We start from the raw sequence: 17,667 nt of genomic DNA on the forward strand, positions 1-17,667 counted from the left end.
ACACACTCAGTAGCTTCTTCCTATGATGTGCCGCCAGAAAAGTGTTTATGAAGGAATTATGTGGGTGGGGTCAAATACATACTTTATTCATGCAAATGTCATATCCCCTCTCCCCATATGTACATGCTAGAGTAATGTAGTAGTTAAGAGCGGTGGACTCATAATCTGGTGAACCGGTTCGCTTCCCTGCTCCTCCACATGCAGCTGCTGGGTGACCTTGGACTAGTCACACTTCTCTGAAGTCTCTCTGCCTCACTCACCTCACAGAGTGTTGTGGGTGAGGAAGGGAAAGGAGATTGTTAGTCACTTTGAGACTCCTTAAAGGGAGTGAAAGGTGGGATATCAAGTCTAAACTCCTCCTCCTCCTCTACATAGCCAATGAATGTTTGTATGGAACCAAATGACATTACTGATCCAGACCCTTTTTGTTCCTTCTTGATCATGTTATGGGAAAGGCATAGGAAGAAGCTGTGTGAAAGTGTCACTGCCATTAAGGGTCAACCAGCCTTAAACACAGTTTTCATGTTACTTCTGCAAAGTGGTTGCTGCTGCAACACTGTTCACCTGCACATCCCCCACACTCTCATAAAAGCACTAACCACATTGTCTGCCTGCATCACAATGTGGCTCCAGTGAAAGTGCAGAACATGTGATAAATATTCTTACAAATCACTAACAAGAATATGCTGAATCAAACCAAGAGTCCACCTGTCTCCTACAGTCACCTGCAAGATGAGCTCAGAAAGCTCACAAGCAAAGCATGACAGCCATCTCCTGTTGCTTGCTGCCAGAGTCTGGTTAAAAACAAACTAACAGGCAGACATTTAATAGCTCTGCTTGTCTTTCCAGAATCCAAAAGCTCCACCTATTATACTTACATCTTCCTTTTTCTTTAAAAGATTCAAAGTGCATAGGAATAGAGGAAGCTGCCTAATAGTGAGTCAAACCCATTGGTCCATCTAGCTCAGAACTATTTAGCAGTACCTCTCCAGGGTTCCAGGGAGGATTCCAGGGATGGAATCAGAGGGTTCCGGATGCAAAACATATATTTGCACCACCACTGAGCTATGCTCTTTCCCCTAAAGGACTCCTAGTGATTTACCATGAGATCTCACCTTGGGAAACATTTTTGCAAAAGCAACCACACCACAAAGCAGTAATATATGCATTGCATCTTAGCTACTTGAGTGCAAAAACAACAACTTGAAATGCTGTCATGTTAGAACTGGTTCTAAATCCCAATAAGTAAATGAGCAGACCAAAACAAAAAGCATGTTTGTAACCATCTACCATAGGTCTACACCATCAATCATTTGTGAGAATCTAATACATGGGAGAATAATAGTACAATCTCCACAAGTGCATGCACATTGAGAAGCACATATGTAATGACACGTTAAATGAGATAATCTACATCCAGCCTCGGAACTGTGGGCTGTGTAACCATTGAGAGGCCAGCTACAAATTCAGGTTCATGCAGTATTTATGTATATCATGCTAACCTCTCTGCTGATCATGCTCCACGTTTCATATTATTTCCCAATTATATGCCACAGAGGGCCAATTTAGACATTGTTCTCCCAAGGGAAGACTGCAGGAATGGAAACTGCCTTGCTCATGCCAACACTCAGGAGAGCAACATCTGAAAGTACCATATATGGTGCAGTTCTTCACATGAGCAGTAGCTGCACACCAGCACTACTGTTACCTAGCAGTTCGAAAGCACACCAGTGCTAGTAGATAAATAGGTACTGCTGTGACGGGAAGGTAAATGGTTCTGCCCTGCCTATCACAAATTCTGCTTCCAACTTACCTAGCACATCCTTTGGCAAATACTACAGAAATTAAAAGACTATAGTATAGCACAGGCATGTCCAACAGGTAGATCGTGACCTACCAGTAGATCATCGGACTTCTGTGGTAGATCAACAACTTCGGCTCCCCCCAAAAAGCTCAACACCTTTGACCTCAACCCCCCAAAAGGGGGTAGATCACTGCCAGTTTTTAACTCTGGGAATAGATCGCAGTCTCTTGGGAGTTGGCCACCCCTGGTGTAGCACTTTGCAGAAGAGGATCAAGCTATATAGCAATGTCAAAAAACATGAAACAAAAACTCCCTTACTCGCTTTGTATCTTGCACCCCATGTTAGTTAGTCATTGGCATAATTCATGGCTAATTATTAAATGATTTATTGTATCCACTTTTTGCATATGCTCTGAAAATTACAGGAGATCAGTATGTCTAGAAGTGAGTTTCTGAGAACTGGTGAAATGAATCCTCCTTGTATAAATGTCAGGACAGAATAATTCAGTCATATTAGAGTACAAACACTGATGTGTGTGTAATAAAGCTGATCTGCCGGCTGTTTGAGAGCCAAATCATAAAAGACTGAGTGCATTCATTTTTTTTTTTTTATAATAAATTTTTATTAGTTTTCCATAAATAAAGAATAAACAAAACAAAAACATAGACATAAACAAACAAAAACATGACTTCCCCATACCACCCCTTTTCTGCATTCTTGTTTCAAGATTTTTCGGCAACCCTCTGATCATAACTTAAATATATTTCATGTATTTAACTTCAGTTAGTTATTAATACAACTGTAGTTCTTTATCTCTTATAACTCTGAGCCCCTAATTTTCCAAATTACAACAGTTTTTAAGATAAACTTTAAATTTGTTCCAATCTTCATCCACCGCCTCTTTCCCCCGGTCTCGAATTCTGCCAGTCATCTCTGCCAGTCCCATATAGTCGATCACCTTCGTCTGCCATTCTTCCAACGTGGGTAAATCTTGCGTCTTCCAATACTTTGCTAAAAGAATTCTTGCTGCTGTGGTGGCGTACATAAAAAAAGTCCTATCCTTCTTTGGCACCATTTGGCCCACCATACCCAAGAGAAAGGCCTCTGGTTTTTTAACAAACGTTCTCTTCAGAACTTTTTTTATTTCATTATAGATCATTTCCCAGAAAGCCTTAATCTTCGGGCAGGTCCACCAAAGGTGATAGAAGGTTCCCTCCGTTTCACTGCACTTCCAACACTTGTTATTGGGCAAATGATAGATCTTTGCTAACTTAGCAGGAGTCATGTACCACCTGTAGATCATTTTCATAATGTTTTCTTTTAAGGCATTGCATGCCGTAAATTTAACACCAGTGGTCCATAACTGCTCCCAGTCTGCAAATTCAATGTCATGCCCAATGTCCTGTGCCCATTTAATCATATTAGATTTCACCATTTCATCTTGAGTATTCCATTTCAACAGCAAGTTGTACATTCTTGACAAATTTTTAGTATTGGGTTCTAACAGTTCTGTTTCTAATTTTGACTTCTCCACCTGGAAGCCTTTCTTTCTGTCCTGTTTAAATACTTCATTTATCTGTCGATAATGTAACCAATCTCTCACCTTAAATTTCAGTTTCTCAAAACTCTGCAATTTTACATTTTCACCATCTTGTTCTATAATTTCACAATATTTAGGCCAATTAGAACCCATATTCAATTTTTTCACCTCTTTTGCTTCCATTGGTGACAACCACCTGGGGGTTTTACTTTCAAACAGGTCTTTATACTTAATCCAAACATTATACAGAGCTTTCCTCACCATATGGTTCTTAAGACCTTTATGCAATTTTACCTTGTCATACCATATATATGCATGCCAACCAAATCTGTTATCAAATCCTTCAAGGTCCAAAATGTCTGTATTCTCGAGGAGCAGCCAATCTTTCAACCAGCAAAACGCTGCTGATTCATAGTAGAGTCTTAAGTCCGGCAGGGCAAAACCCCCTCTATCTTTCGCATCTGTTAATGTCTTAAATTTTATTCTTGGCTTTTTGCCCTGCCAAACAAATTTCGATATGTCTTTCTGCCACCTCTTGAAACAGTCCATCTTGTCTATTATTTGTAATGTCTGAAACAGAAATAACATTCTAGGCAATACATTCATTTTGATAACAGCAATTCTGCCTAACAAGGAAAGTTTCAGCCTTGACCATATGTCTAAATCTTTCTTAACTTCTGTCCAACATTTATCATAATTGTCTTTAAAAAGATTCACATTTTTCGATGTCAAATTCACCCCCAGGTACTTCACTTTTTTTGCTATCTCCAAACCTGTTTCATTCTGGAATGTCTCTTTTTCTTCATTTGTTAGGTTTTTTTCCAATACTTTAGTTTTTTGTTTGTTCAGCTTAAATCCTGCAACTTGACCAAATATCTCGATCAGTTCTAAAACTCTTTTTGTACTAGTGATTGGCTGTTGCAAAATCAAAACTAGGTCATCTGCAAATGCCCTTAATTTATACTCTTTCACTCCGACCTGAATTCCTTTAACCAACTGGTCCTTTCTAATCATATTTAACAAAACCTCCAGAACTAGTATAAAAAGTAGGGGGGAAATAGGACATCCCTGTCGTGTTCCTTTCTCTATGGCTATCTCTTCCGTTACCACATTGTTCACAATTAGCTTTGCCTTCTGCTCAGAATAAATTGCACCTATACCATTTTCAAAACCTTGGCCTACCCCCATCCCTTGGAGATTCTTTTTCATAAAACTCCAACAAATATTGTCAAAGGCTTTCTCCGCGTCCACAAAAATCAAAACCGCTTTTCTGTTAATGTTCATTTCCAACAGTTCCACAATGTCTATTATGTTCCTCACATTGTCAGACATGTGTCTACCCGGGAGAAAGCCAGATTGATCCTTATGAATCTCACCTGTCAATACTTTCTTCAGTCTTTTTGCTAAAATGTCTGCAAAAATTTTGTAATCCACATTTAATAATGATATCGGGCGGTAGTTCTTAACCTGGTTCTTTTCAGTCTCGGTCTTTGGTATAAGTGAGATAAAAGCCTCTTTCCACGTTTCAGGTGCCTTTTTCCCCTCCAATATTTCATTGCAAACTTCTTTTAGTGGTTGCACTAGACCTTCTCTCAAGGCTTTATAATATGTAGCCGTCAGTCCGTCTGGTCCTGGAGACTTTCCCTGTTGTGCCTTTTGTATGGCCTCCTCTATTTCCTGTTCTGTTATTTTCTCATTCAAAATCAACTTACCCTGTTCTGGAATTTTCGGTAGTCCATAATTTTTAAGAAATTCTTCTATTTCTTGTTCATTTACTGGCCCTTGTGTGTATAATTTCCTGAAAAAACTTTGGAAACAGTTACTTATCTCATTTGGCTTATGAACATTCTTTCCCTCTATCTCCAAACAAGTAACTGTGTTCAATTTTTGTCTCTTTTTCAATTGCCATGCAAGGAGCTTCCCACACTTATCTGCAGACTCAAAAGTCCTTTGTCTCATTTGTTTAATTTTCCATTCTATCTCTTGATTTGTCAGTTCCATATATTGCGTCTGATAATATTTTATTTCTCTCAAAATTTCTTGAGACTTTGGTTTTGACCTCAGTTTCTTTTCTCCTTCCTTCATTTTTTCTAAAATTCTTTCTTTCCTTTCATTTTGCTTTTTCCTCTTGATTGAATTCTGTTGTATCAGGAAGCCTCTCATCACGGCTTTACTTGCGTCCCAAATTGTTCTTTTTTCCACATCTGTTCTCAAATTTATCTCGAAGTAATCTTTCAATGTCTTTAGGGCCTTTATACAGAATTGTTCATCTCTAAATAGGGAGTCATTCATTCTCCATCTAAAGGATCCAGTTGTTGTCATTTTCATTTCCATCTTTACGGCATTATGGTCGGAGCAGGTTTTTGGGCAGATTTCTACTTTTTTAATCTTTGTAGCCATCACACTAGATACCCAGATTTGGTCGATTCTCGTCCATGTCATTTTAGATTCCGAGAAAAAAGTTCCCTCTCTCTCGAGAGGATTCTTTGTTCTCCAAATATCAATCAAGTCCATATTTTCCGTCATCTCGAAGAAAGTCTTTGGTAATCTTCCTTCTTTAGATATTGTCTGTCTTTGTGCCTTGTCCATGTTTGTAGAAACCACTCCATTCATGTCCCCCATCATTATTATTTTGCAGTCGAGATAATCTAGTAAGGTCTCATGCAACTTCTTAAAAAATTCTGCCTTCCCATCATTTGGTGCATATACTCCAATTATCAAATATTTTTCCCCCTGGATCTGTACTTCAATTGCCAGGTATCTTCCTTCTTCATCCTTAAATTTTAACTTTGGGTCCAATTTTTCCTTTGCATAAATCACTACTCCTCTCTTTTTTACTTTATCGGAAGATATAAATTCTTGTCCCAGTCTTTTGTTCACCAACAATTTCCTGTGTGCTCTAGTTATGTGAGTTTCCTGTAGACATATCAGATCCAGTTGTTCCCTTTTCAAAATGTGGAAAACCTGTCGTTTTTTTCTGGGATGGTTCAAACCGTTGCAATTCCAGCTTAGAAGTTGCAGAGACATTTTGTTTGTTAGATGTTTGATCCTCCGACTGCTCCAAGTTTTTCTTCCTCTTCAGTTGGCAGTTGTGGTAGTCCAAATGATAGATTTGCAATGTCTGTTAGCCCTCCTCCTTCTGGTGTTAATCCTTGCCCTTCTCTTGCCGGATCCACCGTACCTTTCTGTAGGTCCTCTAGGTTTCTCTCCAAAAAGTGCTCTTTCTCCTGTACTGTTCTTATTCTTACTTTCTTCCCTTTGTAGTTAAAGGACAACCCCTGTGGGAATTCCCACCTGAAAGGTATGAAGTTCTTCCTCAGCAACTTGGCAAGATCTCTATAAAAGGTCCTCACTTCCAAGATGTATTTAGGGATGTCCTTAAAGATTTGGACTTGAATGTTTCCAATCACCAAAGCTTTTTGGTAATAAAGGTTCAGTATCTTGTCTCTTTCCTCTTTGGTTCTAAAGGTGATCAGACAATCCCTTGACTTCTTGCTTTGCTTTCTACCAAGTCTGAAAGCAGTTGTTATCCCCACTTCATCTTCCTCCAGATCTTCTTGCCAGTTTTCCAGAATTGCCTCTGTGAGAAATTCCGCCAGATTGTCCTCTTCTTTCTCTGGAACCTGTCTAAATTTCAGATTTCGTTCTTTCCGTTGTAATTCCAGTAAGGAGAGGGCCGCTTCATGCTCATTCACCTTTTTCTCAATCGGCACAAGTCTTTCCTGTGTCTCACCTGCGACAGATTTTGCACTCTCTGCAATTTTCCTTGTTTCTGAAGATTCCTGAATCAGTCTATTTATAGATTCTGTATTTGTTGCCACTGATGTGGTATTCAAATCCAATCTTGCTGTAAGTTCTGTCAATTTCTTTGAATTTTCTGCTGATTGCTTTGTTAAGGCCTCAAGGGATTGATTTATTTTAAGCAGTGCCTGTGTCATAGGTTCCATTGATGCTGCTGTCCCAGTGTCTGGTGGAGGCACTGTGTTGCCAGAGATTGAGCCTCTTTTCTTTTGTGTTAGTTTAACTTTAGATCTGGTTCTTATCTCCTCTGCCGTGCCACTCATATCCCAAGGCCGTTCTCACAGGAAAAACTTGCAATGGAAAATCCCAGTATTAGTCAGTTACTTTACAATTTTTCCCTCTTAGCCCTCAAGAGGGAGCAGTTAAAAGTTTCCAAGTTAGAAACAACAAAGAGACAGAAAGCCGGATGTAGAAAATCTCAAGTCCGCCATTAAAGTTGTAAAACTTTTTCTCCAATTTAAATTTGGTTAGTCCAATATCAGTAACAAAGTCCCATTTAAATCTTAAATGTCTTAAAATTTTTCCACCATTTAAGGTATAGTCTATATCCACTTCAAAGTTGTTTTAAAGAACAGTTTTCCCGGTGTTAAGTCCTGGCAGGTCGTCCCGGGGATCAGAGCAGTGAAAAACTTTGTTTCCCTTTAAATTAAAAGTATCTTCGCAAGACTGTCTTTTTTCCCCCTTCTCCTGCCAATCTGGAGGGGAGAGATACTTTTGACAGCTCAGGTTTGACAGTTCGCAACTAAGTCTCTAATAACTGCAGCGAGGTCTTTCGTTGCTTTAAATTCCTGCAGTCCGGGGGGGGCAGACTTCCTTATTTTTTGCCCTCCCGTTTTCAGCCAAATTTTCAATTTTTAAAGGTTCCTAATTTTTTCCCTTCTTACTCACGGGAATCCAGTCCAGATTTTCTTTTCAGGAAGGAATCGGCGCTCTCCGCTAATGGCGACGCGGCTTCACTCCGCAGGCTGGGTAGCGACTCTCAGCACCGCGCTCACTCCCGATGCCGCTCCGGAGCCTTTAAAAAGGCTCTTTCACAGTACCGGGGGGCGCAAAGGTGCCCACCGAGTCTCCTTGCTCTCAGGCTTCCGCGCCTGAGATTTTAGGGGTCCCCCGCTCGCCGTAGCGGGTGAGACCCGAACTTGCGGAGCAGTCCTTCTCCGGAGCTCGGAGGTAGGACCGCCATTAAGCGCTGGCACCGACCGGAAGAAGACTGAGTGCATTCATAAGAGGCTTCTGAAACTGCCCCTCCAAACAATAAGTGACAAGAGATGATCAGAAAGTTATTTTGGATGCTACTTAGCAAAGCCTAGTTTAAATGAGCAAGAAGGCTTTTTAAAACCAGCAGATAACTTTCACTTTTGTAGAGCAGAATGTTGGTATTAAAAGAAAACATGGAACTTTATCTGTACAGGTGTATGTTGTTAGAAACATAGTTTTCTATCCAATGTAGTACTAAGCAACTGTCACATCGCCCGGCTAGCTCAGTTGGTAGAGCATGAGACTAAGCAACTGTCCCATCAGTGCAATGATTCATGCTTGTGCAGCAGGGCTCCCCCCCCCTCCACATGCACCCTTCCCTCTCCCCAAATCTGCTCTAAAGGGTTGGGGAAAACCCAGAACAGATTTAGGGGATGCATGGAGGTGAGGGAGGGAAGTAGTGTTGCACAACTGTAAACCTTGCACTGAATGGACAGTTACTTTGTGCTGTGTTTGATACAATTTTAAGTGCTTAGGGTCTCTAAAGTTAATCCAACCCTGGGGGAGGGTCAGGACAAGCCCTAGAACAGCTCACAGGGGAACGATAATATTTGTGTAACACTTGTGTAGCATATATATACACAACCTTTATGACAATACTTCAGCCCCCAATGCACTTTTACCAATATATGAATATATATGGGGGAGGGGGCCCAAAACAATCCAATGAGGGCTGAATATGCCCATTACATACAGAACTGTGACTGGCTGTTGTTGGACAGGAATAAAATGGAATATCTTAAGAAATTGCTGGCTGGCTGGCTGAAATCTTAAACAGGAGCACTCCATACTGCAGGTCCTAATTCATGTGACTTGACACCAAATACTTTCTTTGGTTTTTAACATTTTAATAGCAACTCATCATGAGGGATGGGCCAACCATTTTTAAAACTCAGAAGTTTTAAAGGGAGCTTGCAATGTGGCAGAGGAACAGACTGCTAGTAAAAGGAAAAAAGGGGGGGAGACTGCGCAGTATGCAGAACATTTGTCTAAAGGATCAGCCTGAATTATGACCATACTCTCCAATTAGTCCATGTTGTGTGTAATGATTCTAAGAAAATATGCCTATTCTGAGAGTGTGAAGGAGGATTTCAGGAAGCCGGTACAACATTCAGTTCGCATAAGTTAGGTAACCGGCCAGGCAGTGGGGATTCAGTCCCATTCACATTTTCGTGTGGGTCCCTAATTCATTCTCAAACCACACACAACCCAAAATTCGGTGATCCTTTAATATCAGCACTTATCCAAATTTTGCAATGCAGTTCACCAAGCAAATAACGTGTAGAAAAATATATTTTATATGCTTGTGCAAATAGTATGCAAAATGCAACTTAGGGGAATTGCTTGCAAAAATTAGGAGAATGCACATTAAAATGCTTACAAATGCTCTTGAAACCTTTTTTTAAAATAATGGAAGCTGATGCAGGAATGTGGGAGCGGGATTCAAGATTGGAAAAATGAGAAACTAGGAGATTCTGAACATAGCAGATTCATTCATCCCTAAAGCCAGGTGCATGTGTGAAGTAGCACTATAACAGAGAAGATCTTTGGGATTTTCAGATTACATTTTTAATTTGAGCTAGGGAAGAATAGAGGGGTTGGTTTATGTTGGTAACAATGAATTGGGGGGGGGACGGACTCAATTATTTAATCCAGCATAGACTCACTGAACAAAAAGTTCATGGCAATGGGGAGAAGAGTGGATGATGTTGCTTATATTACTTGTGTTTGGACCAATAATCTTTGACTGCCTGAATGACCAGAGGAAGCAGAGTGCAGTTGTCAAGGATGGAGCATTCCTGAATCTTCTTCCCAGTGAATTGAAAACGTGGCTTTCCAGTGTTTGGGAAGAGAAATGTCTTTTCTAAATGTGTGTGAAATTCCACCAGTCCCTCTCTGTAAACAGTAACAGTTTTCTTAAATTTAATATTTCTACCACTTCACTACAGTTCTAAATATGGAGCAATAATTCACCAGTTCCTAATGTTACTAAATACTGCCCAGTATCCATGCGTTATTAAAGTCTGATGTTACAAAGTACTGAGTAAAACTTTTTCAACTCTTCCCCACTGTCAGAAAAATTTGAAAGCCCTGCTCCTGGCAGAGGGCACTTTCAATTATCATACCCAAGCTTGAGATGTTCTTACATCAAATAACAGCCCAGGAAATGGTTGGCTTCTTTTAAAGCAAATATAAGAAAGACCAAAGGTGAACAAAAGGGAACATTAGGTGATTCACTGGAGACATTAATGGCTAAGATCTCATGTGTGAAAAGCCTTGGAAGAGATCATTTGCAGGCACCCATATTAAGCAGCATAATTTCAAAGTATGAGATTCCTCTGGCACAATTGCAAGAAATGCTTATAGCAATGTTAATTAAAATGATTCACATGACAAAAATTCAGAGAAGTGAGGTAACTCTGAGATTAACCTTATGTACATTTTATCATGTGTATCCAACAGCCAGCAAGGCTAGACACTTCTTTTCCTACATGTTTTGACCGAATAATTTCTCTTTTTCCAGTCCACAGTCCTATGTAACCCAAAGCATATGAATTTAAGTCTCCCTCTAACTTCAAGTAGTCCTAAATCAGCTTGAACTCAGTTTACTTGAGCTATAGAACAGCAGCATAGGTGAAATTAAAAGACTGTGAGAAAGGCAGTAGTTCAGTTTGCCTGTTTTACATCTCCTCTTTCATTCAGTGCCATTACTATGCCTGCCAATGGTATGAAAGCGGAGCACAAAGGCAGCACTTGGCTTTGCTGCTAAAAGACTGTTTCTTTCTTTTCTTTCTTTTTTTAAATGGAAACTCACCAGGCACCATCCCTGTCAGCGTTGGAGCAGAGTAGCTGCCCTGTCCAGCAGGGGGGACGTGCGGAGGGTATCCAGGGAGGGTTGTGCTTGCCAAATCACGACCTGAAGAATCAAACCAACAAATCACCATGTGAGCATTCACAACAACTAGACATGTTTTTACATTTCCCTTAACACTCAGAACACAGGCCATGCATTTGTCATAACTGTACTGCGAATACCAAAGTGGGATGTTTTCCCCCCAGCCTTTGCTTTGGCAGAAATGAGAAAGATTTCCCTTTCTTTATAAGCTGCCACAAAGTAAGAGACTGAGAGCAATGGCAAACAAGCACTGCAAACAGGTTAGTAGCAAACCAGCTTTGAACTCTACGTGTTCCTGCTTATTCTTAAGTTTATTTGCAGATCTGACATGTCAGACAGATTGAAAACAGATTTATTTTTCTCAGTGATGTGAGGACCCTTTTCTAGAATTAAAAAAAGTTAATGTAAGAGGCAAAGCAAACCCCCCAAAATAAAACAATCTTCAATCAATGTATAGGTAAAATATACTCTTATTAAATAGAAACAGAAGCACTTCTAGACTAATGCTATACTACAGGTGGAATTCAACTGCATACCAGCAAATTCAGGTTGCAAAATTAAATGGATTTTGCACCCTTGCACAAAACCAGTTCAAAAAGGGGAAAAAAGCTCTCTTAGTGGTAAGGATAAGGAAATGCACTGGAAAATATAGGTAACAATTCTTTGATGTGACATCATATAACCTCCCAGCAGACAACTAAGAATGAATGCTCAATAAACAGGTTGACTGAAAAAGACTGCCTGAAGATAACATAGCCTGAATGAAGGACACAACTAGTGTGAGAACTATCTCAATAACTCATTGAAAAAGTACTGGTGAAATGTGTGGCATCTGAGAAAGACCATCATTGACATATTGAATTAAAGGATACCATGTTATAAAAGCAAATCTGCTACAGTCTGTTCTTCTGAGGGTTTGAACTAATGTATTAACTTTCCTGACAAGGCTAAGTGCCATACTCTTTGACACCAAAGTTTGATGTGTCAGTCTTTCCACCTTTTGGCTATTTCAAATCAAGTTATTTGACTAAAAAAAGGTTATGACAAGCTCACTTATGTGATTTATTTTATCATTTTTGATACTTCAGCAAAAAAAACTGTACTACAAAAGTATATTACAATTTTATATTCCCACTACATATGATAAAATAAGCCCTTTTCTTGACACCCCCATCACCATTCTGGTTTGGTTAAGACTTGTGATTAACAACACAATGGGGTGAGCTACCAAGAGTGCAAGATTTTCAGTGTCTTTTCCCTAATGACTGAAAAAGAGAACGCAAACTAAAGACCTCTCTGATAAGAAGGGCTATTTAAATATGCACAAGAAATGTAGAACAGAACCTACAAATTCATTATGTTCTGAATATATCTGAACAGAATTCTGTCATCATTCATCCAAAAGGACATTAAGGATGAAAGAAACAGAAATGCCCTAAATATGCCCAATTTCCAAAAACATACCATTTATTGTGAACAGCTAAAATATGTTGTCAAATAAAAGAAATTTCAACATTCACCTCCTGTAGATATCCATTACTCATATGTGAATGGAAAAACCAGGGGCTTGAAACTCATTGATTCTAATTAGCAGTTTTGTTTATTCTGGGATGGATCTGTCACAAATATTATGATATTTTAACCATGGAGTCATCAACACACTCCTAACTGCTGCAATGATGTCCTTGAGGACCTCTTAGGGTGTCTGTGAAACCTCTGAGCACCCCAACTAAAATAAGGGTCCTACTTACTGTCCCTTCCTCATGGTGTGGAAAGAGTAATTACCTTCCCCCATGTGAAAAGTATATATTGTTGAAGGGGGAAGTTGGAAGAAAACTCTTTCTTACTTTCTCCTTCAGCTCTGTGTACTTTGCAAGGCTCACATTAACACCTGAGGAAGCAACATTATCAAAAAGAAAGGAGTGAAAGGGAAGGTTTCAAACCTATTGAACCTAAGGAAAAGGAATTTGACAGAGACTTTGCTGAAATTATGAAACTATGAAATGTTACATAGCATGGTGTATTTTAGTTGCATTGTATTCAAGTTGCTATAAAGAATACTTTAGGCACGTAGCCAGTATTTTTCCATATGGATTGTGGTAGCCTACCTTGTGACTGAGTTTTACGTTTGGATCACAAGTTAAATCACAAGGCAGTGGTGAGAGAAGCTGTTACCTGAGTACCTTTGCTAGTGTTTATATATGCAGATGAAGCTGCTTGCTTCACACAAACACAGAAATAAATCCATGTAGCTGTTGGTCTTTGGGTGTTGGCCAAAATGCATGCAGCAGAAAGAGCGAGACATAGTATTTTGATCTTTAGCTAGAAAGCTACTTTTTAGTAAAATATATTTAGAGGCTCACACTGGGACCAGTGGGAGAACGTTTGTAAAACTGAAAACAATGTATCTTTGTTATTTTATAACATTTGAAACAAGTTCTGCAAGTAAAGTTTTGAAACCTTATTTCTAGTGTTGAAGAAGATTTACTTCTGTGTGAAAGTAAGATCAGAGATCTTCCACTGTTACAATTTGTCTTTCTCAAAAGTTCAAACAAACGTCAAAGGCAATATTTGGACATTATTATCCTTAGGGGCCAAAAAAAGTATAAGGTAACCATTACCGCTCAGTTACATTCAGCAACATTTCTTGCCATGAGAGCAATCTACACATTCAGCAAGGGCACATGGTATTCTGGAACTTTACCACTTTCAAAGTCAAAAGGAGCATTGCCTGTTTCAGTGCCAGCACTGCCAGCCTGAAATTGTCTCACTTTGCCTAATGCCAGCCTTGCAAGGGAGATAGGAGTATCGGGACATTGAGCTCTAGTTCAATCTTCTTTTGGGCAAAGTAGGTTTTACATGCAAGGAGTTTTGAAAGGAGCAAACTGAAAATTCAAATATGGCATTACACACCTACATTCTGAAATAATGCAGCCTCAGTAATGCTGTAGCACATGCTTTTCTTGACATTAATGGACATTAATCTGCAGACAATAAAGCTTTAAATAATTCTTGGCTTTGCTACACACACACACACACACACACACACAAAACCATGCAAGATGAGAAAATAGTCCATAAACAGTTCCACTGGAGGAAAAGGTCAAGTACTGGTTGGGTTTTTTTAAAGCTATCAGAGTAAGGTATAGCAACAACCTGGACATAATGAAATCAGAAAAAATAAGCTGCAGATGTAAGGAGGCTTTATATTCAATAGACTTTTAATGAACCGATGAACTGATATTTGCTTTGCAATGTTTATGCTACTACACACTCTAATACTCACACTCCCAGTGTATTACAACAATAATGACAATAAATTATTCTATACAGGCATACCTATAGTTTCAGAGGCAATCAGCAAGGGTAGGCTTTAAATCAGCCAACCAATCAGCAATGACCTTCCTCTATGGCATGTACTGTTAGTAACTACCTGCCATGTTGATGATGGCTTGACTGAATGTCTTTTTTGAAGGTCTGGGTAGGTGAGAGTGATCTCACAGTTTTTTCCACATTTCTAAAACTGAACACTTGAGCGGTATTAAATGTTAGCAACCACACACTCATAATTCCCCCATCCCCCTCAAAAAACACCCTGCATTTTTTAATGATGGTTGCTTGGAAAAGTGTCATGAAAGACATGCAAGAGACTGAAAGCCTAAAGTCATACAGATGCTTCAACAACCACCCTGTCTTCCCAATACTTTCCTGACACAAGTGGCTCACACCTACCCCAGAGCCCACTCCTCCTCTCTTAAGCTTCATTCACTTTAGCTTCACCGAACTAGCTGGAAACCTAAGTCCAAACAGCAAGGGCACACAGAGAAGATAACACTGTCATCCTTGTAACAGAACTCTCTTTTCTCAGAGGCAGCAAAAGTGTGGCTGGTTCTGCAAAGTTAACCCTGTTCGTTTTCAAACTGCCACATTTCTATCTCTACCTAAGCCTTACTTTTCAGAGCACTGTTGATCATAGCAAACAGTCATTGTTCTTTAATCAACTTGTCAAACCACTACCAGGAATTATCCACCGACAAATTGTTTCTTATGATGTCAGCAGGATTTGATTTGAAATAAATAATTTGTGAGGTTGCAATGCAGAGAAAGCCATAGATACATTCAATAGTTGTCAGTCTCAACAATGTATCAGCTTTGTGTTGTATGCCTATTGGGTTTTCAGTACTATAAAGCATCTGCTGCATTTTTGGCATAAATAACAGCTCCTTATATCGGGCGCACAGTCCAAAAGGACATTTATCCTGCCACAGGCCACACCGAAATGAATCAGAGTTCTACAAGACCCAAGTAGTGCCTGGTGACTCAAAAGATCTACTCACAAAATAAAGACAGAATTGAAATCAATAGAAAAATCTCAACCTGGCCCAAAGACTCTCATGAGTGTATCTTCTAACAGGGAATCACGCCTCACATTCTCCGAATACTCCAGAAACAGAGTATATATTTCTGAGAAGAATATGAGCCTCTGCCTGGCAGCTCAGGCCTTTTGAGTAAGGACTGATGAGTCTGAGTCAATCTGCCACCCAAGGCTATTGGCTCACTTGAGTCATCCCTAATCAAAGTTACAGAAGATACAAGGCACAGCCTTCAGCATTAAGCAATAAAATACAATTGAAAACACAATATGCTAAGATAACAATCTGCAGCATATAAATGTCCAAAGGGAAGAATAAAAGCAAGTGACCAGAATCTACACAACACATAAACAGTGGTTTATTTATTTTTATTTTTTAATAATATTTTATTAATTTTTCAGAAAAAAGAAAATAACCAAGCATATATCAAACATAAAAGACATAGCTATCAATTATATATAGAAAGAAAAGAGGGGGGAAAAACACCGTTTTTCATACATATATTCCATAACCATCTGGACTTCCTCACGTTTCCCTTTCCTGCGTTCTCAATATAAAAGTTATGTTCAGCAATTTATTATCTTCTTTCAGATCTTATATTCTAATTCTAATATGGTATGCCTCTGGTTTTAACTAATTCCATCAAGTGTTTATCTGCTTAATTTAGGCATAACTCTACTTCAAATCTCATCAAAACTTATCTTTGTATTTCAGCTTATTCTCATACATATCTCATCTAAGCTGCTGTTGCCATAATCTTTCCTTTCATGCACCTTCTTAACATTCATACAATTTATATATTTTTTGTAAATAGTCTTTAAACTTCTTCCAGTCCTCTTCCACCTCCTCTTTTCCCAGGTCTCGAATTCTGCCAGTCATCTCGGCCAGCTCCATGTAGTCTATCAGTTGTGTTTGCCATTCTTCCAGTGTGGGCAAATCTTGTGTCTTCCAATGTTTTGCAATCAGTATTCTTGCTGCTGTTGTTGCATACCATAAACAGTGGTTTAGAATATAGTAACATTTTGTAAAGGTATTCCAGGTCTCCCTGGGGAAGGTATTCCACAACTTGGCTACCACCACCTACAAGACCCTTCCTTGGTAGCAGCCACCCATTTAACTTAAATCACTCGCTTGCTTTGATATTTAATTTAGATAGGAATGTACCTACTGCTATATATACCTTCTTATGCTCAGAGCTTTGGGTGGGTAAAACATTGTACACATAAACTATAAATGTAATATTTTGCAGAAATACTGTATGTACAACTAATATACCCCAATGAATCATAATAAAGAAATATGTGATAAGTCGCAAGAAGTAGGCATAAAAAGCAATGGGATAGAGGAAAGAGATATTTAAAAGTCCAATGCAGAGGCGCCAACTTGAACCCAAGATTGAGGGGGCCCAGTGCATATCGTGCACATGTGACATCATGCACACGATGCTGCATCATTGGGAGGAGGCTGAGTGAGGAGCCCAGCCTGGCACGGCTTCAGTGGCCAGTGGCTCCTCCTCTCTCACGCTCAAGAGGAACCAGCCACCGAAGCCGCTCCACACTTGGCCTCCTCTGTTCCCTCAGCACTGTGGGGGCCTGGCCCTCTCCCAACAAATATTGGGGGACCGAAAACACTCTTTTGCCTGCCCCCCTTATTTTTTGTTTTTACTTTCAGTTCCCTTTTGGGGGTCTTATTTTTGTTGTATTTTAGTAAGCTGTTGTCCTTAAGAAACCCATTGGTGGCCCGCTAACCACCCACTTGTGTGATTACAGTGGTGCCTCGCAAGACGAAATTAATTGGTTCCGCGAGTCTCTTCGTCTTGCGGTTTTTTCATCTTGCGAAGCACGGCTATTAACGGCTTAACGGCTTAGCGGCTATTAACGGCTTAACGGCTTAACGGCTATTAACGGCTTAGCGGCTTTAAGAAAAAGGAAACAAATTCGCAAGAACTCGCAAGACGTTTCGTCTTGCGAAGCAAGCCCATAGGGTAATTCGTCT

General features: G+C 39.6%; 1 protein-coding gene across 6 annotated transcripts in view; it reads right to left on the bottom strand.

The window, feature by feature from the left end:
• Positions 1–17,667, bottom strand: part of PAX5 (paired box 5) — a 233,501-nt gene that overhangs the window by 53,368 nt on the left and 162,466 nt on the right. For all 6 annotated transcript variants that reach the window (XM_028711498.2, XM_028711500.2, XM_028711501.2 and 3 more), the window contains one exon: positions 11,219–11,320. In XM_028711498.2, coding sequence (XP_028567331.1) covers positions 11,219–11,320 — 102 coding nt within the window. The remainder of the gene's footprint in view (positions 1–11,218; positions 11,321–17,667) is intronic.

Source organism: Podarcis muralis, chromosome 17 (assembly GCF_964188315.1).
Source record: "Podarcis muralis chromosome 17, rPodMur119.hap1.1, whole genome shotgun sequence".
Classification (NCBI taxonomy): Eukaryota; Metazoa; Chordata; class Lepidosauria; order Squamata; family Lacertidae; genus Podarcis; species Podarcis muralis.